Raw genomic sequence first — 27,387 nt, 5'->3', positions numbered from 1 at the left:
GACGTCTCCATGAGGACAAAAAAAAAATTGGAGAGAGAGACGTTAAACAAGATACAATGAATCTTTTACATACGTGTTACCTTCAGAGCCTTGTTTCGCGGAAGGGCCTCGGCCCGTCCGAGCTCAGTTCGGTATTAAGTCGATATATACAACGTAAACTATGCAATCATGCATTCGATAATATGTTCCCTTAAAACCATTTTGAGCGCACAGTCTCCAAGTTCCAAATTGAATAGTATTAAGCCACAGCTTTACAAAGTCATAAAATTGGTTTTATTTGCGCAAATCGTTCAAAATACGTGATCAAAACAGATTTTATTAAGTCGTTTGGTTAATTAAGGTATTCAATGAATAATGACCATATTTCATATCTAATAAATGGATGGTGGAATATTTGTAATCATGGTATCATTTTGAAGGGTTCTTCAAATAAAAATAATCCACCATAGGAATTTTCAAAATTTTGTTTACTACTTGATTTATTTCACCTAGAATTTTTTTTTTTTTTTTTTTTTTTTTAAGGTTCATACAACATTTATTCACATTATGACAGTCAGGGTTTTAACATCTTGCCCTTACAAACCCACCTGACTAGGGGGTACAGGGTATTTTATCTACCATTTACTCGCACATCCACTCTAATAGGCATTCATTCAAAGATAGGGAAAAAGGAAGAGAATTAGAAAGGAATGAAATGACTCTGGCTTATCATATCTACACTATACAAAATAATAAAATCTAATAGGTTGTCACAAACTAAAGGTTTTAAATGTATAACAAGTGTACTGTTATGACATTGATAATAACTTCCGATGATATACATAGGCTAATTAATATATACAATTACATATTATATATTCTGGATGATCTAAATCTATAAATCTTTTAATTTATGAAATGTATTCCATTTCTTCTCAAAAACATCTACATAATCATTTTTACATGCTAACTGCCTTTCTACTTTGTACACATTTGTCCAAGTGGTAATAAAGTTATTTAACAAAGGCGGATTGCCTCTACATTTGCAACAATACAGAAAGTACTTTAAATAATAATTAATCAAATTGATCATTTCATTTTCTGAGCTACCCAGCAAAAAGGTTTTTTTTATCAACAACAGTATTTACTGGAAAAAAATCCCTAAACCATGACTGCACATTCTTGCAAAATAAAACAACATTTTCACAGTCATACAAAACATGCTCTATTGATTCCCTTTCTTTTACACAAAACGAACATAAATCGTTGTCTATTTTCTTTATTTTGAACAAAAATAAATTTGTGACTAAGAATTTGATTTATACGATATTGTAGCCACTGTAATTTTGTATCCTTTGTAATAGTAAAAACATTTTTATTAATTGTTTTCCACTCTTCTTGAGAGATATCAAATTGTATATCCCACTTCTTTTGACCTGTAGGTTTTTCTTCACTATGATTAAAAATTTGGTACAGTTTTTTCTTGTTTCTTTTAAAATATATGAAAGGGGCTATATGTATGGGAATAGTAGGTTCTTGAACTTTTATAAACTGGTTTATTCCATTAAATCTCATTGCTTTCTTTAATGCTTGTCTTAAACCAAAAAATGAGATTTTACTTTATACATTTCCATGAATTGATTATAATTCATGATATCTCCATTCTCATCTAACATTGAGTTAACTGTATATACATTATTTTCACACCATTCTTTCAGATATAAAGTTTTTCTATTTACCTTTGTTTTCATTGTACCATAAAACACTATTAACCATACGTTCAGAAGATTTTTTTTCTCAAAAAGACATATTAACCATTTCCAGGATTGATTTTTCAAGTTTTTGTAAAGCATACAACGGTCCAAATTTAATAACATTACTTATATCAACTTCTGCTCCTATAATAGATTGCCACTTGGCTGTATCAAAGAGAAGTTTTTTAATCCATGACAATTTTAGACTTGCAATAAAGTTTTCAATATTTACCATCTTTAATCCTCCTTTGTCATATTCTTGTGTGACGACTGATTTTTTAACTTTTGCGACAGGACTTTTCCATAAAAACTTGAAGAATATTTGATTTAACTTGTCTATGATGTCTTAAGATGGATTTGGTAATGAAATAAATAAGTGTACCAGTTTTGAAATGCTAATGATTTAATCACTGTAATACGCCCTATAGGAGTAAGATTCCTTCTTTCCCAATATTTCACCTAGAATTTAACATTGAAGTATATGGGAAAAGCATGTTTTATTACAATATTTTAAAAACAAATTATATTTTCATACTAACCTCTTGGTAGAAAGTTAAATACATTTTCTTTTTATGAAAATATGAAATAAAATTAATCATTGACCACACACATTTTTAGAAAATTAGATATTTCTTATTTTTACAAAGGGCAGACAACTCTTCCAAAAAATCTTAAGTGCAAAAAGGTCAGCTTCTAATCATTTACCAGTCATGTGAATTTCATCTGCTTCACTTTCATCATTATTTAACAATAAACTTTTATGTTGATCTAAATCTTTCAAAATTGTTCATTATCCTTTCATTATACATGGAATACCTTAAATGAGAAGATATTGTCAAAAAGTATTGATATAGAGCCTAAATTTCGCATCTTACCGATATTTTTTTTGCGACTAACAACAAATATCATCTTTCAAATTTCGTATAATAATTAGGAGGAGAACCATTTTTGGGCTTAATTTTCAGCGATAAGCTACAAGTCATGTTGATTTATCAACAACCAAGACGAGAAAAATATGTCGTTCAGTGCTTAAAGATGAAGACTAAATGAGTTTAAAAGTCGTTTAATTGTTAACATCAGCGACACATCGATTCCTTGATATCGACCTATTGATGTTTAGTGAACAAGACGAGGCACTTAAATGTGTCCATAATTAGGTCTATACACTGTTGATTTTCCAAAACATTAACTTTATCTACTCTTTGCTTTGACAGACATTCGAAGGAACTGTATAAGATTAATTGCATCCGGAACAATAACTAAGGATGCAACAAAAATTAGGAAAGATATGGCGACAAAACCGATTCCTTTTGCTGTGGGCCGGTCTTCATACACGGAAATCTTTTTGCGAATGAAACTGGAGAGTTGTCCTTTGTTCACCTTCAACACATCTTTTATGATTGGCGAGCTAGGTGTAGCATTGGAGGTTGTAACAAATCTGCAGGGACACATGCATGACGGATTAGTGGTTTGTGAATTGCTTATCAGAGTCATACCGGTGGTAGTAGGTGGTTCTTCGCTACTCGGAACAAAGTCAGTGATAATCAAACCAGTGGTGGTAGGTGGTTCTTCGCTACTCGGAACAATGGTAGTGGTAGTGGTAAACAAATCAGCCGATGTATGTTGTTGGGTTGTTGTACAATCAACAGGTGTTGTTGTTTCATAATCTGCAATTCAGGTTAGAGATATAATGCTTTACTGCATACACTTAAAATCAAGCAATTACACGTAAATAATGACTATGGTGAAGCTTACGTATACTATTAACATGTCATTGTTTCACACATTAGTCTACAACTGGAAGGGACAGTAGCTCTCATGTACTTATTAGATTTAGCTTCCCCACTGAAACGTGTTCTGATGGACATTTCACTTAGTCCGTAGTCTGTCTAAATAGTTTCATATTTTTGACTTTCCGGAATCACTGGTACAGTTTTAGCTAATGTAGATATAAGGTTGTTCAAATTATCAAATAAAGTTCACAAGAAACATAAAAGTTTAAACTCCAGGTTTGTCCACAGTTTCTGAGATTCTAAGTTACACTTAGGAATACTCGTATATAGGATTATTCTTTAATAACCCCCTCATAAGAGCCATATGAATATAATTTGTCAAATTGAAATACATTTCATACAGTCATGTAATATTCGACTAACTTGTCCAACGACTTTGAATATATTACTAATTTTCGATATTTTTATTGTTCTTTTGAGTTCTTACAAGATTCCATGTGTTCCCCATACCCGATACATTACTATCGGGGAATGCCCACTGCTCAAATCAAACTACAAGATTGTGACAAACGTATCTGTGATACGTGCATAGAGTGAGACAGCTGATCTGAAAGCAATATGGCGGAATTCCTCGTTAGTTTTCTCCTTACAGCTACATGTATGCCTATTTAAAATGTCAGTAGAGCTTTAATTTTCCGATCGCAATTCTATATATACTAACGGAACTTTAGTGTTAGCATGTGTGTGTAACGCTGATCTTGCAGCGGTTATCTATAACTCTAAATGGTAGGCTTTTGTGTTCTTTGGTCATAGTTTCATTCCCAAAATGATTTCCACCTCTTCCGAATCTTAATGAATACAGTGATATTATGATTTACGAGTACAGTGTATATTATGATTTTCGAGTAAAACTCATGACAGGACTTGGGAAGTGAATCACCAAAATGTTCCAAATTCTAGGCTAGAGTGATTTTTGAAAGGTGTGTTTTTATTTAGAGTTTTGGGACCGTCATCGTGGGGTTGTGAATTTAACAATTTTGGTAGTCTAATTATACGGTTAGATACTTTGCTACATGACTAGAATTTTTAAAAAAAAACATTCTGAGAGTCCCTGTTAATTGACGGATGTAATTCGAGAAATGTACATTTACGGTTGTTTGGCCTTGATATTGGTACCAAGTTACTGCATATCCTTCGCTTACGGACACTGTTTCGCTATTCATACATTTGACAAAAGTAGGTTTTTTTTGTCAGGGATAGAATAATCTTATTCAGAACTCTGTAATCACATGTATGATCTGATAAACATGTAGTGTTTATTCTATATGTCACATACTAGATTTGGATAAACATGTAGTGTTTATTCTATATGAACTTGGCTGATAATCCAAGTTTATGTATCATTAACATTGGGAAACGAAGATGTAGACCTTTATTAGATATGGGCGCCGCAGTTTCGTTCGTCAGTTCTAATATTTATTGGTCCCTCGAGAATCATTTTAAACTAACTAAATCAAAAATAAGTTCATATCTGTGAAGGGTGTTGATTTGGAAATTGAAGGGGGTCTAATCGATTTCATATTGTGTTAAATATTAACAAGTCGTATATTCTGGGTAGAGATTGGTTAGTACTTTATTTTGAACTAATTAAGATGTTTACGAATTGGAAAATACATACATTTCAATGGATGAAGAAATTCATATTGTCTTAGATTTACACCCTACTAAGAAAACTGTTTTAAAGCCAGTCAACAACACACAAAACAAAGATCACCCACATTTTCAAAACGAAGAAAAGAAATTGTTGAGGTCAATGCATTACAAAAGGTCATGGTTAGTGATTAACCAGGTTTAATAGTTAGAAAAAGTGAGAAACACAAACATCATCTGGAAAACCCCAGTACTAGTAGTGAATAACATTAATAAAACATTGGAATTTCAATTAATAGAGGTTGCGTCATACGTCAGTCTAATGTCATAAGCAGCCAGTTATTGAAACTAGATTGATGAATTATGCAGAGAATCTGAAAACGGGGTTTCAAGTATTTCCAGAACACTGAAAAATTATAAAAGAAACTTGTGATAACAAATCAAGATCCCTTTACAAAATCAGATACAAATTCAGGTCATACAAATATGATTACAATGCAATAGATGAAGGTGATCATCTACCTATTAAGATGAAAGCATATCGAACTCCACTGAATAATTAAACGGATAATTTAGTGTAGACAAAGCAATAGATGAAATGTTAAGTGCAAACATCGTGCGTCGGTCGAAATCACCTGGGAGGTTTTATTTTGTAGTACATATGGCCAATAAGAAAGATAGAACAAAGAGTTTTTGTGTCGATTTCAAACAATAAGATCACAAAGATAATTCAATGATCTACCCTTCATCGATAATTTACTAGATCAGTCCGGAGAAGCGAAATATTTCACTTCTCTGGATCTAAAATCAGGGTATTGGAAAGCATTGCTGAATGAAAAGAAAGACAAGACCGTTTTGTTCTAATAGAGGGTTATTTGAGTTCAATAGAATGCCTTTTGGTCTTATTAATGCCCCGCAAATCTTCTCAGTACTCATGAGTAGAGTGTCTACAGCGGATACCATACGACAGGACATTTATGTTAACAACATACTAACAAGTGTTAACACAGAAGATGATGCTCGGAAATTTTTTCACGAATCACGAAAATTGTTGTCCGACGCTGGATTTAACTTACGTTCTTGGGCCTCCAACAGCACAGTTCTTCAAGAAACAGCGAAAACAGAAGCAGTTATTGATCAAGACTTAGAGACAAAAATTCTTGGAATGCGATGGGATCCAGAACAGGACATACTAACATTTGCTAAGAAAATCAGTAACACAGAGTCAAGATTTATCAGTAAGCGTGAAATACTACGTCAGTCATCATCTATATTTGACCCACTTGGACTTCTCGGACCGGTTACGATAAGGGCAAAACTGTTGATGCAACAACTTTGGAAGCAAAAACTGTCATGGGATGAGATATTACCGGAACACATACATTCGGAAGGGATTGATATGTCACGAGATATACAATCGGCATTAGGGGAAACTAAACTCCCTCGACATTTTTTCAACGAATCGACTCAAAATCACCCGTCTACGCTACATGTGTTCGTGGATGCGAGTGAAAAAGCATATGGAGCGTGTGTGTATATTTACAACGGAGAAAATGCAACGTTGATAATAGCAAAAAACAGGGTTGCGCCTTTGAAAAATATCACTCTTCCTAGGCTGGAACTGATGGCCGCTGTCATAGGAGCCAGATTAGCAAACAATGTTCAACAAAGTATATGCCTAGATTTTGATTCAGTAACTTACTGGAGCGATAGTCAAGTTGTTTTACATTGGCTGTCATCGTCAAAATCCCTCAACAAATTTGTGGAGAACTGCAAAAGTGAAGTCTTAAAGCTTACTGCGCCACATTTATGGAAATACGTATCAACGGATACGAACCCTGCTGATTTACAAACTCGTGGTTTGTCTGCGGAACTATTGAAAACGTCAGCGTTATGGTGGCATGGACCAAAATGGTTAAATAACAAGGATCAATGGCCAGTATGGGAACCTCAAAATCGCACAGTTTTGTTGGAAGTTGATACAGATGTTGATGAGATTTTCACTTCAGCAAGTGTCAACGCGACTGGAATTCATAGGATCGTCGACATTACCAGGTTCAATACGTTACATACACTGCTACGCGTTTCCGCCTATGTGTTGCGTTTTATCTCAAATTGTAAAACGAAACGAAGATACAATTTGAGGATGAGAAAAACTGGTATCTCAAAGGCGGAGGAATTGTCGTCTGAGGAAATCGATTCAGCTTTGAAGCATTGGATTCTCGGAGTTCAGACTCACGAATTTCATTCCGAAATAAACAGTTTGTCATCTACAAAGGGGAAAATATATAAATCTTCCATAATAAACCAATTGCGTTTATTTCAGGACGACTCTAAAATTCTACGTTGTGGAGGACGTATCGGAAATTCACCACTAAATGATGAAATAAAGTTTCCAATTCTGCTTCCCAAAAAACATAAATTCACTGATTTAGTTGTCTTGGATACCGATATCAAAGGATTGCACTCGGGATCATCACAGACGATTACTCAAATTCGACAGAAATATTGGATTCCACAGATCCGACAATGTGTGAATTACTTGTTGAGAAAATGCGTTCTTTGTCAAAAAATAATTGGGAAACCATATTCGAAACCTGACCCACCTCATCTACCACGAGATAGAGTAACAGACTCTGTGCCATTTCATGTTACAGGTGTAGACTTTGCAGGACCCTTATATGTAAAGGACAATGGTACTCAACGGAAAATGTACATTTGTCTCTTTACATTTGCGTGGACTCGAGCTATTCATTTAGAACTAGTTTCAAATCTATCAACGGATTCATTTATTCTGGCATTTAGACGTTTTGTGAGCAGTAAAAATTCCCCTCAAACGATGTACTCGGACAACACCGCAACATTCGTATCTGCACACGCAAAAATAGTGCAAACTCTAAACTGCAACATCAATTGGAAATTTATTCCAAAGGGAGCACCCTGGTATGGAGGCTGATGGGAAAGACTAATCGGAATGACAAAGATTACACTGAAAAAGGTCCTGGGGAAAGCTCAAATACACGAAGAAAACCTCCGTACTATTTTAAGCGAAATAGAAACCGTTATTAACGACAGACCGTTAACCTATGTTTCATCTGAAATTCAAGATTTACAGCCGTTAACGCCATTTCATCTCTTATATGGACGAATGAAAACTGCACCAACAGTGCCAGTCTCCCAGGAAAATACAAGCATTACGCATACCGAAGCAAATAAACAATTGGAGAGAAAAGAATTGGTTCTACAACATTTTCTAAAACGATGGAGAATGGAATACCTAACGGGATTACGCGGGTTTCATAAATTTTCGGGAAAAAATGATACCAAAATTAAGGTTGGTGACATAGTTCAAGTCTACGAGAATTTGCCTCGTACAAAATGGAAGTTAGCTATGATAGATGAACTCATTACAGGAAACGATGGATTAGTACGTGCAGCAAAAATCCACACTGCTTCAAACAAAATCACAACGCGACCAGTTACCAAACTTTATCCTCTAGAACTTCCTTAGATATACCTCACCTTGTGATGAACTTTGTGTACTACGGAGACGTACTATACCTTGGTATATTCGAATTTAATTTATGAACTGCTATAATATATAGACGTTTTCCGAAAGATAAAAAGTTGTTACAAACTGTTATAAACTTTTGGCCGAGAGAGTGTCGTTAATTACTTGTAGAACATTGACAATATACTTTATTTTTATGTATTGTGTAAAATTTATACTATGCACTTTCTGTGGCCGGAGAATGTCGCGAAATGTATTGCTGCATGTGGGTGTATGTGACGTCATAATGACTTGACGTGCTATGACGTTGTTGTAAAGTAAACGGTTAGTTCAGATAAACAAGTAACGATGAAATGACAAGACGTGTTGTTTTCACTAGCTTAGATAATACGAAACAGAAGTGTTTACGTTAGCTTATTTAAAAGATATTTTGATCTTTTCAGAACCTATCCAATATCATGGAAAAATTAGGGTTGTGTATCGCAAACAAGTATTGCAATAAGTCATGATACATCAAGTTATTGCATTGATTGGCTTATATACAAGGTATCTTTTGATTTTAAGAAAGGAAAACGTAATAATTTTTGTTGTTTCTTTTTCACTAAAGATTAAAGCAAAATTGATATGAACATTTTCTCTTTCATTTCTAAAACAATATTGAACGTTTAATACATTATATATATAATTCTATGATGTTGAACTATTGGATTGTTAACAATCTCTTATCGCCACCCGATGTTGTTCATTACTAAAAATATTTTAATTTCAAAATCAAACGCATAGGAAAAAATCGATTTTCCTTTTATATATATTGATGTATCATATGGATCCCTTTACATCACAATACGTCGAAGTATTGTTACATTCCTACAAAAACATATTCAAATCGTATTTCAACGATTATAAGAAGACAGATAAACGATGAAAGCCAACTTCAACACAATACTTAGGGTTTATTATTAACAAAAAATGGAATAAAACCTAAGTGTAATACAGTAGCTGTTATTCGTACTTTACCAGCCCCGAAAATACGTTTTATCGATATGTGTAGTTATTACTGTCGATTGATATAAAACTATACAATGAAAATCAGGCCGTTATTGTGATTGATAAAGAAACATGCATAATTCAAAAGGAATGTTGAATGCCTAAAGCGTTTGATAGTCTAAAAGAAAGTATGACAAAAGTACCACTCTTAACAATTCCAGATCCAAAAAAGAGTACATTGTACATGTATATTCTTTATAAAGATACTTCTTCTAAAACAACTGGAGAATGCCTAACCCAACCGTCAAGTGAAAATGAAATTTAAAAAATACCTGGCTTCAAAAATGAGACCTATTTGTTATATGTCACAAATTACTCGTTCATCTACGGATGAAAAAGAATGATTTACTATTCATTGTACACTCAAAAAATTTGATCATCACTTTCGTAATGCTAAATATGTTATCCATACTGATCATAAACTGTTAGAAGCGCCAATGGGGAAAAACCAACAGCCAATGGTTTTAAAGGGGCATGGGCACGTTTGGGCTGAAAATTTTATTTTTTCCATTTTTATTGTTTGAAATGCTTAAGGTAGTGATTGCATGGGTAATTGAAAATTAAAGAATCTATGATTTTTTTGGATTTTTACATATTTTATAGTTGACAGTATCTGTAACTCATTATGAAAGTATCATATAGGGTTTTCACGGAAATTGTGATGCTACGGTTGTCATAGTAACCCTTCTTGTTGACTTTCCGTAATAAATGGTACAGGTATTTCAGGTGATGTTTAACAAGAGCAACGCCAACGTGGCATAATACGCCCGTAGATTTTGCTCAAGGAAAACATATTTTAGTGGGATTCATATTTTAGTGAAGTTAGCACTGTCCTATGTGAGCTAATTCATTATTATGCTTGTAGAAATGGATATCAAGATATAAAGAGGGATAGCCTTAGAATGCGCTACTTCATAAATATGCTAACGGTTCGGTTTGTATCCTGCCCACAAGGTTTTCCTTATAAGTGATACTACGACCTTGACCTCTGACCTTGAAAAACAATAGGCACCTTCCTCTCATCATGATGATCAAATATACCAAGTTATAATATCCGGGAGCTTACGGTTTGGTTTGTATTCTGCCCACAAGGTTTTCCTAATAAGTGATACTACGACCTTGACCTTTGACCTTGAAAAACAATAGGCATCTTCCTCTCATCATGGTGATCAAATGTACCAAGTTGTAAAGTCCTTGGGCTTATGGTTCAGTCTGTATCCTGCCCACAAGGTCCGGACAGACAGACGGACGACGCCATACCATAATACGTCCCGTTTTCGACGGGCGTATAAAAATGATACAAAAGGGGCAAGGGATACAAATTTTATATCAAATTGAAGTTAAAGCCTTAAATGATATATGGTTTGTATTAATATGTCCATTTATTTTCATATGAAGTAGAAGCAGGGCTGCTTATGAGCAATTTCGCAATTTTTAGAAGGCAATTATTCACCAAAGCAGACATATTTTCACCCCCTGAGGAATAAAGGACCAATTAATTTTTTTTATTTTAAAATATGTTTTAACATATGTTAGGAGGAATTTTTCCTGAAAGTATCAATATTGGTTTTCAGGTTTACTATGGCACTATGATCGCTATAGTTACCCACTCCCCCTCCTTACATAAATGCTGCAGGTGATAATTACAATAGATATGCATCTTACATGCATTTATTTCAACTCATATTAAAACTATGAAAGTGTTTTGATGTTTATTATTGAATTTATTCTACATAGAATGAGAGTACTGTTGCTTTGGAGATGTTTTTATTACTTTCTATTTGAAATTACTTGTATATTCATGCTCTGTAAGCGTATGTTAAAAACGCGGGAAATGTAACCCATCCGATGTAAACTGTGCATTGTGACGTCGATACCAGCAACGTCTTTGTTTTTTGGGTTGTTGTTTTTTCTCCTTTCAAACCAAGCGATTATCAAACAATAAAACTTTCTTACTTTTTATATTATAAGAAATAACTGAACTAATTGAGAAAAAGATATTAACAGCAAGTGCTGCTTTTCAGAATACACACTTTCTGATTTCTCCACGTTACATAGTAGCATTTTAGATTTATGTGCACTAACACAATATAGGCCTACATGTTATGAAATTCATAGCATTATATATTATGATTATAATAGGCTTAGTGGTTTGTGAACTAAATTTACGTGATGTAAGACTCAAAATTAACAGGGGAGGGGGGGGGGGGGGGTACATGTATTATGGAGACTTAGGGCCTAATGACTATTTTTTTTAAAAAAGATAATTAAAACATAAGGGATTTTTCATTTGTATTGTATTTTATTCGTATAGTTCTAAACATATTTTCACTTTACCCTGTGTCTGGTTATAGCTGACAAGTCTGTTTCCATCGTCTGTCATTATTACTGATGCATAAGCGCTTGACGTATTCCGGAATCGGAAACGAAATAGTCTCTTTTTAAATACTACATGAATAAACCACGTGATGCCTTGCAATCACTACCTTAACTAAATTATTCTAATGGTCAATCAAAATTTGAATATCAGTTTTTGAGTTACAACTGAGATAAATGCTTACTCCTCCTAGGCACCTGATCCCACATCTGGTGTATCCAGGGGTCCGTGTTTGCCCAACTATCTATATTGTATTGCTTATAGGAGTTGTGAGATTGATCACTGGTCGTTATAATGTCTTTCAATTGATTCGATGCGCAAGGCTTGTTCCGTAGATGGTCAATTTTTAAATTGAGGCAGTTTACTGACAAATAAGTTGATGAAACAGGAATTTCAAAAGTCAGCATTTCGCAAATTTTATGGTAGTTTTTACGATCTAATTTATCAATACAACCTGTCAATGATTGACATGTTGTCTGACATGTTTCATACAATTGTTAAATCGTTCTTTACCAACTGATTTTGACTACGGGTTACTCCGTTTACCTTATCAAGATATAGGGCTCACAGTGGGTGTGAATAGTTGACAGGGGACGCTTACTTCTCCTAGACACCTGATCCTACCTCTGGCATATCCAGGGATCCGTTTTTGTCCAACTCTTAATTGTGTATTCTTTATAGGAGCTATGAGATTGATCACTGTTCGTTGATCTTCACTTTTTTATTAACGCGAAATAGATTAATAAAATCCCGAAATTTCTTATGTATAAGGGTCTTGTCTACCCGGACATTTCCACCTTACCTCAAATGAGGTTAACTGAAAACACTCTAGTACACTTTACGGATAGAGGAGCTAAAGATCCTGAATTAAACCGAATAATCCGCAAAATACAGCAAGAAAAGGCTTTTAAAAAATGCACGGGTGATAAATACCCTGTTATCGGTAGTATTCTATAGTACATATCAATTGCCGATAATGATCCGATTATTAGATTGTGCGCCAATGTATTGTATATCCGCTGTCATTAAATTATACCATGACGATAATTATCACATCGGAATTTATAAAGCTTTTGACGCGATCATTACTGGCTTAATCTGTAGGAAGCATTGTATGATTACGTTAGTAGATGTGTACCCTGTGTTACACAAAATCTTAAAGAAGATGAAGCCATCTATTTAGAAATTATTTAGAAATTAGAAGTTCCGCCATTTTTCTTTGCGGAAATAGGTCTCAGGTCCTTACCTAAAGTGATTATATGGAGGCAGATTTATTCATGTTCGCCCGAAACCTTTACTTTTCCAGATAAAACCGCTGCAACAATTGCAGACAATGATCACAGAAGATATATTTTCAATGTTTGGAGCTCCATTAGAAATTATAACCGATAATTGAACATAATATGAAAACAACGAAACTTTGAAATAGCTAAATATCTCCCATGCAAAACATCATTATTATCATCCTATAATATGCCTCTTATATTAATCCTTAACGGAGATATCTATTCCAACCCAAGTTGAAAAACTATTAAAAGACAATAAATTGTGGGCAGGCAATATTTTTATGCTAGTCTTTTTACATAGGTGTATGCAATAGGGGGTCATCTTGTTAGACCCCCTATCGGATGTTTTATTTTGTGTATACATGTTCTCTTTCTCAATGTCAATTTTATAGATGTATGTAACAGGGGGTCATCTAGTCATTTGCAGCATATGATCTTAATTTTTACTTGGTTTTAATGACCCCCTGTACTGTATATACTTTTCGTCATTTACTAAATAAATGACATTTTCTATTCTCAAACTTGTTCTGTTTTGCCTGCTTTGAGCAAAAAACGAGTGCAGTCCACTTGGCTAGTGCTTTTGAGCTAAGGATCATAAAAATACCCCATTACCTCCTGTATAGATCCTTAACCCAGTAAATTGAAACTCGAGACATAATCGAGGCTAATACTCTAATCGATTAGTTTGTAAACGTATCAACAGTAGATGTTTAAAAAATACGTAGCAGTACAATAGATAGCATTATGATACATGAACGTCAGAATGAAATTATTGACTTGATTAATTAATTGAAACTTGAAATGTAAACTTATCGTATAACGAAAATAAGAAAGAATACATCATGAGGTTCTCAAATACATTGAAAATACCAAACTATTCAAATAACAAACACATATTGCTGCATGTATACTGTGAGCGAGTTCTACGAATGTTCTGCGGATGTAATACAGGATTCGAATATTTCCCACCCAAATAACTAGCAAGTCACTCTCCCAACACATCTTATTTGTTAACGCACCTGATAAAATATTACTATTCTTCATTGCAAAGACAACTGCAGTCATACTCTGCAACAACTGGCCCAAGATCGGTAATTAGAGCGGAATAAACTTCCTAGACAGCTTTAGAGACTTAATTGCGTCCATGGGAATACGTTATCAGATAGCCATTGGTATATTGAACTTGAGTGACCTTGAACTGTTATTCACTGTAATTGCCATTAGTGGTTGTGGTACTTTGATTATCAACCAAGCGTTTACGTCGTTTTTGTGTTATTGATAAATTAATTAATAAATCAATTATTAAGTATTTCTCGTGTCTTAGAATATGAAATTGTACTATGTGTTTCTTATTTCGACAAGTATAGATTCTAGAAATGCTAATTTCCCCAGCTCTGAACCCACTGATTGGCTTAATTTGCGTGTTCATTAACTATGCCCTCGATACACCAATGTTAGGTGTCCACACGCGTAAATAATGAATGATAATAGGTTACAAAATCAAAGCTACAAATAGTTAATATTCATCATATCATATCTTTATGTATCTAGCAATAAAACTCCTAATGAAATAATCTGTTAGAAAAGAAAAGTTATATTTCAACCTAGAATAATATGTATAACGGTATGATCGTTGGACAGAGCGAAACATGAAAGGTCCTCAGTGTGTCCCAAGTGATTAATCAAAATTCAGTTATGTACGGTGGATGAAAATAAACATGCCCTCTCACTTCAATATATATATTTTTTATTTATGAAATTGATTTGGCGCTAAACGACCAGTAACATCCAATTACGAAAGGGGGGGGGGGGTACATATAGACTATTAGTATGCACTCCATCAAAGAAGAGGGACATATTGCTTTCCACCTGTCGGTCGGTCTGTCGGTAGAGTACATGTTATCCGCTCAATATCTTGAGAACCCTTTGCTTGACAGACATCAAATTTGGAACACTGGTAAATCCTAAGGAGTAAATGACCCTTATTGATTTTGATGTCACATAGTAAGAGGTCAAGGGTAAAACTGGACATAAGAATATGCTGACCACTCAATGTCTAGAAAATCCTTTGCTTGACAGACATCAAACTTGGTACACCGGTACATCTTTAGGAAAAGATGACCCCTATTGATTTTGATGCCACATGGTCAAGGGTTAAACTGGACATAGGAATATACTGTTCATTCGATATATTGAGAACCCTTTGCTTGACAGACATCAAACTTATTACACTGGTACATCTTCAGGTGAAGATGACCTCTATTGATTTAAGGTCACATGGTCAAGGGTCAAACTGGACGTAGTAATATATTGTCTCCTATATTTTAAGAATTATTTGCTTGATTGACACCAAACTTGGTACACTGGTACAGTATAAAGAGTAGATAACCCCTATTGATTTTAGGTCACATGGTGAATTCACTCTTGACATAGAAAGATATTGTTTGCTTAATATTTTCAATTGATGATACTATTATCAATTAAATGATCCATGTGTATAACCCTTTTCAATTTTGCACCATGGGGAAGATACATGTATGTGTTTTACAAACATCTCTTGTTCTATGTCTTGTTCTTAATTTTAGTCGTGTGTGTGTGTGTGTGTGTGTGTGTGTGTGTGTGTAGACAGCCGTTTCACTAACCGATCATAGCTGGCTTGGATTTATTGGGGAAAATATCTTATGTGGAAACTTGCAGGGCCGTAAATTACATGGAGGCGGAGGAGGCAGCTGCCTCCTCCAACTTTTGAGCCAAAAAAAATTAAAATTTAAAGTTCATTAGAATTTATGTTGTTTCCAATAACTAAGAACATGATACCTCCCTTAAAAAGCATTCCAAATCTTTCTTTTAGAATGAGTTAGTCAAGTAACATCTTAGAAGGCCCTAGAATCAAGGATTTTGCACGAAACGTGTTCAGTGTGCACAAAATGTGCTCAGCGTCTGGGGGCCTGGGCGGCCCCCAGACCACCGCCTAATTTCCTGCCTCCTCCAAATTGAAGGTTAATTTACGGCCCTGAACTTGGACTTGCGTCTGAGATTTTACTCAAATTTTGACTTCTCAAATAAAAAAAAAATCAAACTTAAGGTTGATATTTTTCGCGAAATCCAAGTCTGGTAATATAGAAACCTCTAAACTCAAGCAATAGGAATCATCAATGTGCACCTCTCGTTCGGAGCGCGCTGTTTACTTCACAAATCGTCAAGATATATTAGCAGATCACATTTTGTTAAAACTGTCCAAAATAGGCTTTTAAGTTCTAAATCACAGTTCGGGTTGATAAAACAAATTTTCAATAAATTTTGACGTTTTGTTGTCTGATCGTCGAATCTGGACCGTAAATTTTCGGATTGAAGATGCAAAATAACATGTATTATTATATAGCTAATAAATAGTATATTGTAAAATCTAGAGAATGTTAGCGTTCAATATCCTGAGAATTTATTGAACGCTAACTTTGCATTGCGTAAATTGTATGCGCCCGAAACATTCCGAGTATGAGCGTTCAATATTGACGTTACCGTAACGACGTAAACAAGCCAAAATGGCAGACGACGGTCCTCCGAATCTGACAGAGCAGGTATTTGATATTTACTTAAGCAAAATGTTTTACTGTACATAAATTATGATGTCCCCATTTACAAAATCAGTTTGCTTCATGCATTAATGACGGGTTAAATATTGGACAGTTAAGAAATGCATGCTGTTATTGCACACTTTCACCTTAGATGCCAATATTGATGAATTCTCGTCTATTTTGGAGTAGTTTGAATGAAAAGGGATATAATTTTACAACTAAATACTTTAGCTATATGATAAAAGGGTTATTGAACTTATATAGGTGAATATTGGCACTCGTTGGCTGTCAAAATGCACTCGCAAGCTCGTGCATTTTGACAGCCAACTCGTGCCAATATTCACAAATATAAGTTCAATAACCCTATAATATTGCAGTTTCCGCAAACGTTTTGTCGTCCACGTTATCGAGGCCTCTCCATACAAGTATTCAACGGGAAAAGTATACAGTTTTGTTATTTAATTGACTTTCATTACAGTTATAAATTATGCTATTCAATCATTATACATAGTAAGGCTTGTAGTTTGTTTTACAGATTATTTCCTTTCATACATGTATTCCATTGTAAAACTTTGAACCCAACCATGTCCCTGAGGTGGACCCAATCCTGTCACAGAGTTCATGATTTGAACCACACTGTATTCATACTATCCCTATGCTACATATAAAAGGATGTAGAAGATTTTCAGAGTACCCTTATTACCATGCTTATTTTGCTATTTCTCTTTCGAAGGGGGTCAATTCTTCATTAAGCTTTTGTTGTTGTTGTAGTTCTAGTAGATGCATAATTATGTAGAGATGAGGAAGAAACAAGACAAGTGGAAAGGGAAGCGACAGGATTTCTAATGCGGATCAAATAAAGGGTGCATATTTATGTATTGTATCTGGTATCAAACAAAGAGTACATGTATATAATCTGTGTCGAGTACGAAGAAGATCACGATTTCTAGTGTGAATGCAAATTCTTACCACATTGGAAAACAACCGTCAGATGTTTGAAAATGTTCTTACATGGATCTGGAGAGAAAACCTCGTTATTCACATTTAGTGTACACTTGTCTTTATCAACATTGTCTTTGCATAGATCTTTAACACGAGACGTTTCATCTTGACTACAGTTCGGAGTGGACTGGTTTATTGTTGAATGAGGGCAGATGGTATTGTCAGTTCGGCCATACCAAGCTGATGTTATTTTTAAATTCCCATTGTTGTTACAACTTATTTGGATTTCATCATCTTCGCAACCATTTTGTGTATCTGAAAGAAAGGAAAAAATAATTGAAATTGATAAATTCGATCAGAAAATCGGTTAAAATCAATTTGTCATAATCCTCCTATCCTGAGTGTTGACCTTAGTCATACGTGTATGTTATTCCGTGAAAGGGGGAGGGGGTCCCTGGAACTGCAAGAAGTGAAATGTAATTCATAATTCTAATTCATGTTGAATGAAATTAATTTTACCTTTCATGCACTTTATCGGTAAGAATACCGTTTGTTAAGAATCTACTGCATTATAAACACTGTAAGCACATTACACGCAATGTACAGTGTGTGTGTGTATATATATATATATATATATATATATATATATATATATATATGAATGAGGGCTGTTCGATATGTAATGTGTATTATACCACAGCGCGATAACGCTTTGCACGATTTCGTGGATGATGATACTCATGAATAGCTCTATCCAATACCTTTCTAACGGTATAGTTTTAAACTTATAGTAATTTCAATAGAGCCAGCCGTTGACAACTGTTGTCAAAATGGTTGGGAAACGGGTTGAGAATATTGAAGAAATTAGAACTTATATAAAAGTTCGCGCAAAACTCGGTCATTCAAAGGTCTACCTAAATCAGCGTACCGTGACGCATTTCAGAAATGGATTCAGAGATTGAAATTATGTATTTCAAATCGCGAAGAATATTTTGAAGGGATGTAATGTTCATTTCACTATTTGAGTCGAATGCTTTTGAGATATCGTACAATACACATTACATATCGAACATCCCTCGTAAGTTAATGTTTTTGCAGAGCACAGCAAAGGACCAACATAGTACTGGTTTTCAATGAAAAATAGTAAACTGTTTATGGATGACGCGAACTTCTGATGAATGATACAGACAGTGAACTACAGAGGAACAGTTCTGAATGATTTGTTTCATACATAATGCAGAGGGCTGTAGTATATTACAAAGGAATACATTACAGTCAACAACATCCTTGTGTAGACTGGGGTGATAAAAAAAATGGGTCAGGCGCAACCTGTTCACCGTGGGTCATCTCCCTTATTGACGGAGAAAGGTATCCTGGTGGCTTAGGTTTACAGGTGTTTGGATAACTAGCACATGGTGATCTACATTCCACTTTGGTCTCAGCGTCTTAATCGATGGGAGGTGAAGTTTGGTCCGACTTAAATTATATTTATACAAAATGGTGGTCGAGGATCAATCAGGTAGTTCCCGTGGGGATCCGGGTTGGAATCAAGCTCCGGTCAGCTCAGTATGTTCCGTTACGCTACAACTCCAATATCATTATTCGTAGGGGAAAGTAGTCCCGGAGAATTTGACGCTGTATGGAGTTTGGGTTGGAATAGGTCCTCAGTACCCCTTGCTCGCCGTAAGAGGCGACTAAATGGGGCGGTCCTTCGGATGAGACCGCAAAACCCGAGGTCACAGCAGTTGTGGCAAGACAAAGATCCCTCCCTGCTCAGGGGCCGTACGCGCCGAGCATAGACCTAAATTTTTGCCGCCCTTCCCCAGCAATGGTGACGTCTTCATGTAAGTGATAAATTCTCGAGAGGCACGTTAAACAATATACAATCAATCAATCAGTAGCCTTCTGCAGCGTGTTGTCTCTTTGTATCCTGCTGGTGCTAGGTTATCGCCCGGGTTAGCGCTACAAGGCAGGCGGGAAACAATGATTCTTATAAATCTCTTACTGACGGGGTCGAGGGGGACTACTTCATCTGAATGTTCTTCTGTTACAACTTAGTTTTCTGGACTTTCTCCCATCATACTTTGATTTAGGAAGCTGAAATTAGGTATGTGGTTTGGTAATGACTAGATGGTATCCCTGAAAAGCGAGTGACCAACGAGGTATGTGGTTTACTACTGTATGTTTACAGATTAAAACTAAGTTTCGTGAGTGTTGTGAATTCGAGGTTTTTACGGGACTTTGTGCTGAGTATAGGTTTCCGGACAATTTTTACACAATGTATTAACTCTGAAATTTGATACTTTAAGTAATTAGCGGATACCGATCAACTTTCACTCTTACTAAGGTTACGAAAGACACTAGTTTTATGGTTGAACAAACTGACCATTTACCAATACTGTTTTGTTTACCGATATTGCTTGATAATGTTAAAGTTGGATTTTACAACATGAAAATTTTATCTACATGTAAGTATTTACATTGTTTTAGATGCAAACGGTTTTGGCAAGACCAAGGGCCTATGCGACAAGTTCTGTAAATGATATGTGGGTTCTAAACAATTTCAAAGAACTTTAATAAATGTTAAATCTCAACCCCCCCCCCCCCCCCCCCAATCAACAACATCATTATATATGAATTTTCAACAAACGACAATTCATCACGATAAATTTAAGACTTGGCTTTTTCTGATATAATAATGAAAGGTGAAGATAATAATACCATATTTATATAGCACCCTTTTCATAGACTATGTACGCTCAAAGGTGCTTTACAATGCATATATGACCTTACTACAGAATGTTATACACTTAGAACATAGAAAATAAATAAAACATTAAAAAGCAATTATATAAAAGGCGTTATCACATGTAAACAATCTGTAGCTGTACCTATCCTGATTGTACATATAAAACATGAAAACACAAGATACCATAAATATGCTAGATAAAAATAAACATCAGTTTCAGGGCGTATTAAAATAATGATAATAATGAAATACATACACGCGCACGCAGCATATAATGTCTCAGTTATAATACATTAAAACATAGAATTTTTTTTATCCTAAACATATGTCTTTTCAATAGAAATTGAACATAGAAATATTCATATCTTGTGATAAGTAATGCAAAACAAATACATTCTTAAACACCACTATGATTCTACGCACAAGTACTCTGAAGTTAATATAAAAAAGATGCTGAAATTCCTCATTGACACTATCTGCGTGGTCTTTGGAGATTAAGTCTTCCAACAGGGTTTTGAATTCCCATAGTCACGCATTGTGCTCCTTTATTATCCGACCTCTTTATATTTTTATGGGGCAGCATTTATTTAAATGCTGTGGTCATCAACTTTACATTTAAATAGATTGTCGACGTTTTATCTATTTAGAATGGGTCAAATGCTGTCTGACTTGTTTCATACCGATTGTTAGCACGTTTTTGGTACACGTATTTTGACTACGGATAACTCCGTTTACCTGATCAAGATATAGGGCTCACAGCGGGTGTGACCAGTCGACAGAGATGTTTGCTCCTCCTGGGTACCTGATTCCCCCTCTGATATATCCAAGGGTCCGTGTTTGCCCATCTCCATATTTTGCATTGCTTATAGGAGTTACGAGATTAATCGCTGTTCGTTATCTTCACTTTTCTATTAACAATCTTAAATATCTTTAATATTTTGATGCGATATATCCCAGTGTCGAAATAAAATACACCACATAGTCTTCTATATCTGCTTCATACTTGGATCTTTTATTGAACATATATGTTAAAGGCAAACTGGCAACTCAAATTTATGGCATACGGGATTACTTCAGCTTTTCCATCGCCAAATTCCCATACTTACGTAACAATAATTTCAATGTTATTTCTTTCAATTCAATTCTTTATTGTCCTTGAGTTATACAACTCATCGGAATACATCTAGTACATATACATGTATATACACAATATATCTAATTGTATCAGATAAACAACAGGTGAGTGGACAGGAGAAGATAGGAGGAGAAGAAATTACAAATAAAAATAATATATTTAATCGCATTATGAGATGCACATGTTATTAGAAAAATACTATAATTACATTATTGATTTACAATGCTAAACTTCGAACTTTCACAGCTTGAACTAAGAATTTTCCCAAGTTATTGAGTTCTTTAGTATTGTCTTCACTAAGGAGCTTAATTAATTTAAAGACACTTGGTTTTGTGTAATAAAAACTCTTAATATATTTCTTTCTCAAGTCTTTGTAAAATGGACATTTCAGGATAAAATGAAACTCATCTTTTATATCATTATAATCACATAATTTACAAAGCCTCGCAGTCCTTAAAACATTATTGTGCCTGTCTTTTTCAATATTCAAAGAATGTGAAGACGTTCTGAATTTAATGATAATTTTTTCCCTTTTACGTTGATTGGTCTTTTGAGATATGATTGTAAACAAAAGTTATCTATTAAATGTTGATAAAGAACACTTTTTGGTGAACTTGAAAGAGACGACATTAGGTTTTGTTTGTAAATATCCAATATTCTGAATTATATTATTTTATAATCTTTAAGCTGATCCACACACGACTTTTCAAACAAATATTCTAAACCAATGTTTGACAGATCATGTTTCACATTAACAATCCAGCTGTTATATAATCATATTTTCATAGCAATCTTTCAAAATACAGTTATTCGTGGTTTTAATTTTTAACCAGAATTTAAAAATTCTCAATTTTCTTCTAATGTAAAGTGGAAATTTGCCAAGTTCACAATATACCATACTATTGTTGGTTCTTTTGTTTACTCCTAACACTTTTTTACAAAAAGAAAGATGCACCTTTTCAATGTCCGGTGCTTTATGAAAACCCCAAATTGCACATGCATATGAAAGAATACTGTGTACATAAGTATCAAAAATTGAACATTGCGTATCTTACAATTGTTTTGATTGGACAAAAATAAAGCTGAACAAGAGTTTATACATCAATAAATCCGAAAACACGATGTATTCATAAACGCCTGAAAACAAATAACATAGTGCGGGGAAACTATTCAAATTTTTGCAATTGTTAATAAAGTGAATGAATTGGAATTATAAGAATCAAACATTATATTCTTTTTGAAGAATTTATCGATGTGTAAACTTCGGACATTTTACTAACAAACTTAACATAAAAGTGCTTCGCACTTTTATTCAGTTTGTGGGTAAAATGTCCGGTGTTTACACATCGATAAATTCTTCCAAAAAAATATTTAATCCTATAATATACCTGCACATGACGTATTTTGATCGAAAACCCAGGGTCAACAAGGAGAGTAAAAGTGTTATCATCAATACACGTATTTATAAGGCGAAAAATATTGTTTTTAATTTTAAAGTGGATTGAGTTGTTAACGGAAGCAGGTGCTTGTCCAGAATCTTAATGTTGTTTCTAGTCAACAGTGTCACTATGTGTTCAGTTATTATGATTTATCGGCCGCAGCATCGCTTTACATGTCTTTTTTGTTAACATCTCAAGTCCATATACCTGTTTAACTATTCCGATAACTAAATAATGGTAATGTAAAGGACTCAGACACATTCCTCTCCCTCACAGTTACTAGTAGACACACCGGTAAACATGAGCTTCCGTGTGGAATAGCGTAAATTATTTAGTGAACCAGTACAAAATAAAGTATTTCCTTGGTACATGTATGCTAAGGACACATCGCACTGGTTCAAAACTTAGGAACATACTAACTAAAAACGCAAAACCAGTTTTTGATAATTTAGTTTTAAAATGTTTTTCAGTACTTTTTTCACATGCAAGGGCAATTAATTTGTCATTATCTGATACTAAACCGTACTCACCATTACTATTCCACACAATACTCAACAAGGAAATATTTAGTACAAACAAAACTCATGTCAATAAACATCTTTTAAAATATCTAACTAACTCACAGGAACAGTTGCAAAATATCCAAAACGAAAAGGTGAAAATAACGAACAGTAATCAATCTCATATTAACTCCTATACGGAAAACAAAACATGGAAAGGTAAAACGCTGCTTGAAGAAATCAAAACAAGTTAAGAAAATGTTTAAATGAGGTACAGAAACAGTTGTAAAATACAAAAGATAAAATGCTGAACTTGATAATCATGAACAAGTGAAGATAAAGAACAAAAATCAATCTCATAAATCATATAAATGAATACAAAATGAAGAGAGGGGAAAAGAGGGCCCCTGAACATGCCAGCCAGAGATGAGATACGTTGCCTAGGAAAAGTAAGCATCCCTGTTGACCGATCAACATCGTTGAGTGAAACAATCCACAATCGATTTGAATTGTTAACATAAGATGAACACGACAGTCTGTAATGAACTCTGTATATGTGCGAGTAATACCAGCACCTTCAAAATGTCCATGATATTGAAGTTATAGTGGATTCTCACTGTTATAGTGTAACAGGAAATAAAACATCAATGGTGTGATTGTTCTCGGTTGATCCATGAACACATTCATTGGGCCAAAGAGTTCTTTTAAGGCATAGATAATCCTTGACATATTAACAGAGGTGGATGTAATGACATGTCATCCAGATATTTCGAGGCCACACTTCGAAAACAAAGTCACTGGTCACCACCGTGACTACTATTTAACCAAATCACATTAGACCCAACCACAGCACAAAGCACATGAGACCCAAACATAATACAATAGGGAAACCCAATCATGGTACAAAGGACATGAAACCACAGTGCGAAGCACACAAAACATTAATACAACTTAAATTGCAAGGCATACATCTTTCATCATTTCATTGAGAATGGTAAACCTTTGTAATTAAAGATCAAAGATGCATTGCTTATTCACTTAGCCTTCCTGTTTCCTTTTCATTCTGAATGACAGATACCGTTCCAGACCTTTCAGTCGACGGATTGGTACAGTTGCATCCTTTATTCACATTCATGTATTATAGGAAATTCTAATTCTTCTGGCTAACAATTCAGTCATCCTTATTATATTCACAAAATTGTCATCTTTCCCTTTTCAGTTTTGTTTGTGTGTAATTTAACGCAACCCGGCTTGTACAGATTTGCTGGTTTCTGAATTTTAAAAATCTTTATCTCGTAGCTCAAGCATGTCAAGGCTTAATTGGTACATGTACATGATCATAGACACAAAGTGTTCTGATTGTATGACGTCAGAATCATTAATCAATTTTTCAATATGATTATTGATTTTCTTACATCTCACAACAAATGAGGAATTTAGAAGAATAGTCTAGAAGCAATAGTCACTTTTAAAAATGTTGTTATTATCAATATAAATGTGTAAAAACAAGTTCAGTACATATGCATAACTACGTTCACAGGATGAAAGGTTGCCGATAACGACAGTCGTTTAGTGAATTAAAAACATTGTATTAAAATTGCACTAGCTAAAACAATGTCCTGTGATATCACGACAGACAGGCTTGGGTTTATGTATATTCACGTACATTAACGCTAATATGAAAACTAAAAATCAAAATGCAGTATAAGATGGATTGATCGATTGAAAACGCCACACTCAACATTTTTTCAGTTATCTGGTGGCGCCCAATTATTATTGGTGGAGGAGAGAACACAAATACAATGTACCTGGGAAGAGACCATCAACCTTCCGCGAGTAAACTTTCTCACTTACCGGCGCGAGCGGGATTAGAACCCGCGCCGACCAGAGGTGAGAGGCCGTGTGATTTTGAGCGCGATGGTCTAAAAATTCGACTACGGAGGCCCCTAGTATAAGATGGAGATTCGTTTTAATCTATTATGTATGTTTATAAAATTTTATTTCAGTTCATCGTCTTTTCTATGAGAAATAAATATAGGACATGCTCTATTCTGAGAAAAGTTTTTTGGAATTCGCCATCGCCATGCATTTTTCCAAGGAAATTAACCCAACTTTGACGGAGTGTGTTATATACACGAGGGCGCGTAATACAGACCAACATCCATACTCAAATGATTTATATAAAAATTAATGAATTTAAACCGCTTAGACTTTACCCTTACATAATTTTTACTCACAAAAACACCAAAGCGTTTATAATTTACGAATATTACTAAGAAAAGAAGCTATTTGGGTACTTGTTGATATCATTTATATATATATATATATATATATAAATATTGAAAATCAGAATGACACATTCCATAAAAAACAATCATTTACTGCTAGCGCTTTCTCCATGTCATCAGACATATTTGAACTGCCTGATGAGCCATGCAGACATGGAGAAAGCGCTAGCAGTAAATGATTGTTTTTTATGGAATGTGTCATTGTGATTTTCAATATTTATTTACAACTGTGCCGAATCAACTTCTAATATAAATATATATATATATATATATATATATATATATATATATATATAATCTAAAATATAAGTAAATATCCACACAAGTAATAGTATTATAAATATTAAATATATAATATGAATTTACTACATTTTGTTCCAAGTTTTTATTGCGTCGCGGATTTCAAAATTAAAATACACGTACATGTATAGCATAAAACATTGAGGAAAATATTTATTGCGCCGCGGATTTCAAAATTAAAATACATGTACATGTATAGCATAAAACATTGAGGAAAATATTTATGTGAAATATAAATTGTAATATCATACAGCTTTCTGATTAGAAGATTCTTCCAACACAAAACAAAATGTTGTTCTTTTCAAACCCTTTCTTAATTTGAGTCGACATTAGAAAACTGTGTTTTGAAAAGAAGTCGATATATCTGTATGAAAATGTAATTAGATTGATACACTTAAGGAGAATACACAAGAAATTGTTACTTTACCTCCTATGCAGGATACTAATAGTGTTGCAAACTTAATGAACCTCTTAAAATCCAATCCATACATCATCGTATTAAGTCTTCCTGTGAAATCATCCAACATATGTAAAATTACGGATCATTTTGTAAAAACAATTTTTCCAAACGAACAAGTCCTAAATTCACATCTCGCAAAATCGGCTGCAAAACACGTAGTGTTCAAATCTGCATTATGAATAACAGTTTTTGAACGAAAATCACCCACTAGCAGACATATATTGATCTGTGAATATGCACGTCGTATTACACATTCTGCCCTCTCTCGGGATGATATTCTATTATAACCTCTAGATAAATGTATTGTAAAGTTGATGAGTTTTATAGAACTGTAGGAATTTTGAAATAAGAATACAATTGTAATTGTCATCAAAACCTCTCCATTGCAAACTTTCACACAACAACAGCGCCTTAACGAAGAAAGTTAGATGGGGATATAAAAAACAAATTCCTCGATCCCAAGGTAGTTGTTTGTAAAATTACTAGTGATGCAGGCGACAAATAAGCATCAAGTTCAAGTGTTGATAACATCGATGGGGCTGAATACAAATTCTCATTTCAAATTCACTGATTTAAACGAAGGGAAGTAAGTTACTTTATTGGCAATTCTAAATTTGCTCAAATTATTTGTTCAATTAATGGCCGGTCTTAAATGACACAAA

General features: G+C 34.2%; 1 protein-coding gene across 1 annotated transcript; it reads right to left on the bottom strand.

Annotated features, from left to right (window-relative positions):
- On the bottom strand, positions 1 to 27,122 carry LOC125657529 (uncharacterized). Its single transcript, XM_048888171.2, has 3 exons — positions 26,693 to 27,122; positions 17,882 to 18,169; positions 1 to 3,400 (listed from the first exon to the last, which is right to left on the bottom strand). Exons 1-3 carry the CDS (start codon positions 26,790 to 26,792, stop codon positions 2,925 to 2,927), a joined length of 864 nt encoding a protein of 287 aa, XP_048744128.2. The 5' UTR covers positions 26,793 to 27,122; the 3' UTR covers positions 1 to 2,924.
- Between the last annotated feature and the right edge of the window lie 265 nt (positions 27,123 to 27,387).

The sequence above is a fragment of the Ostrea edulis genome, chromosome 1 (assembly GCF_947568905.1).
Source record: "Ostrea edulis chromosome 1, xbOstEdul1.1, whole genome shotgun sequence".
Lineage (NCBI taxonomy): Eukaryota > Metazoa > Mollusca > Bivalvia > Ostreida > Ostreidae > Ostrea > Ostrea edulis.
The sequence above is the reverse complement of the archived record's forward strand: the minus strand, read 5'-3'. Positions and strand labels throughout refer to the sequence as shown.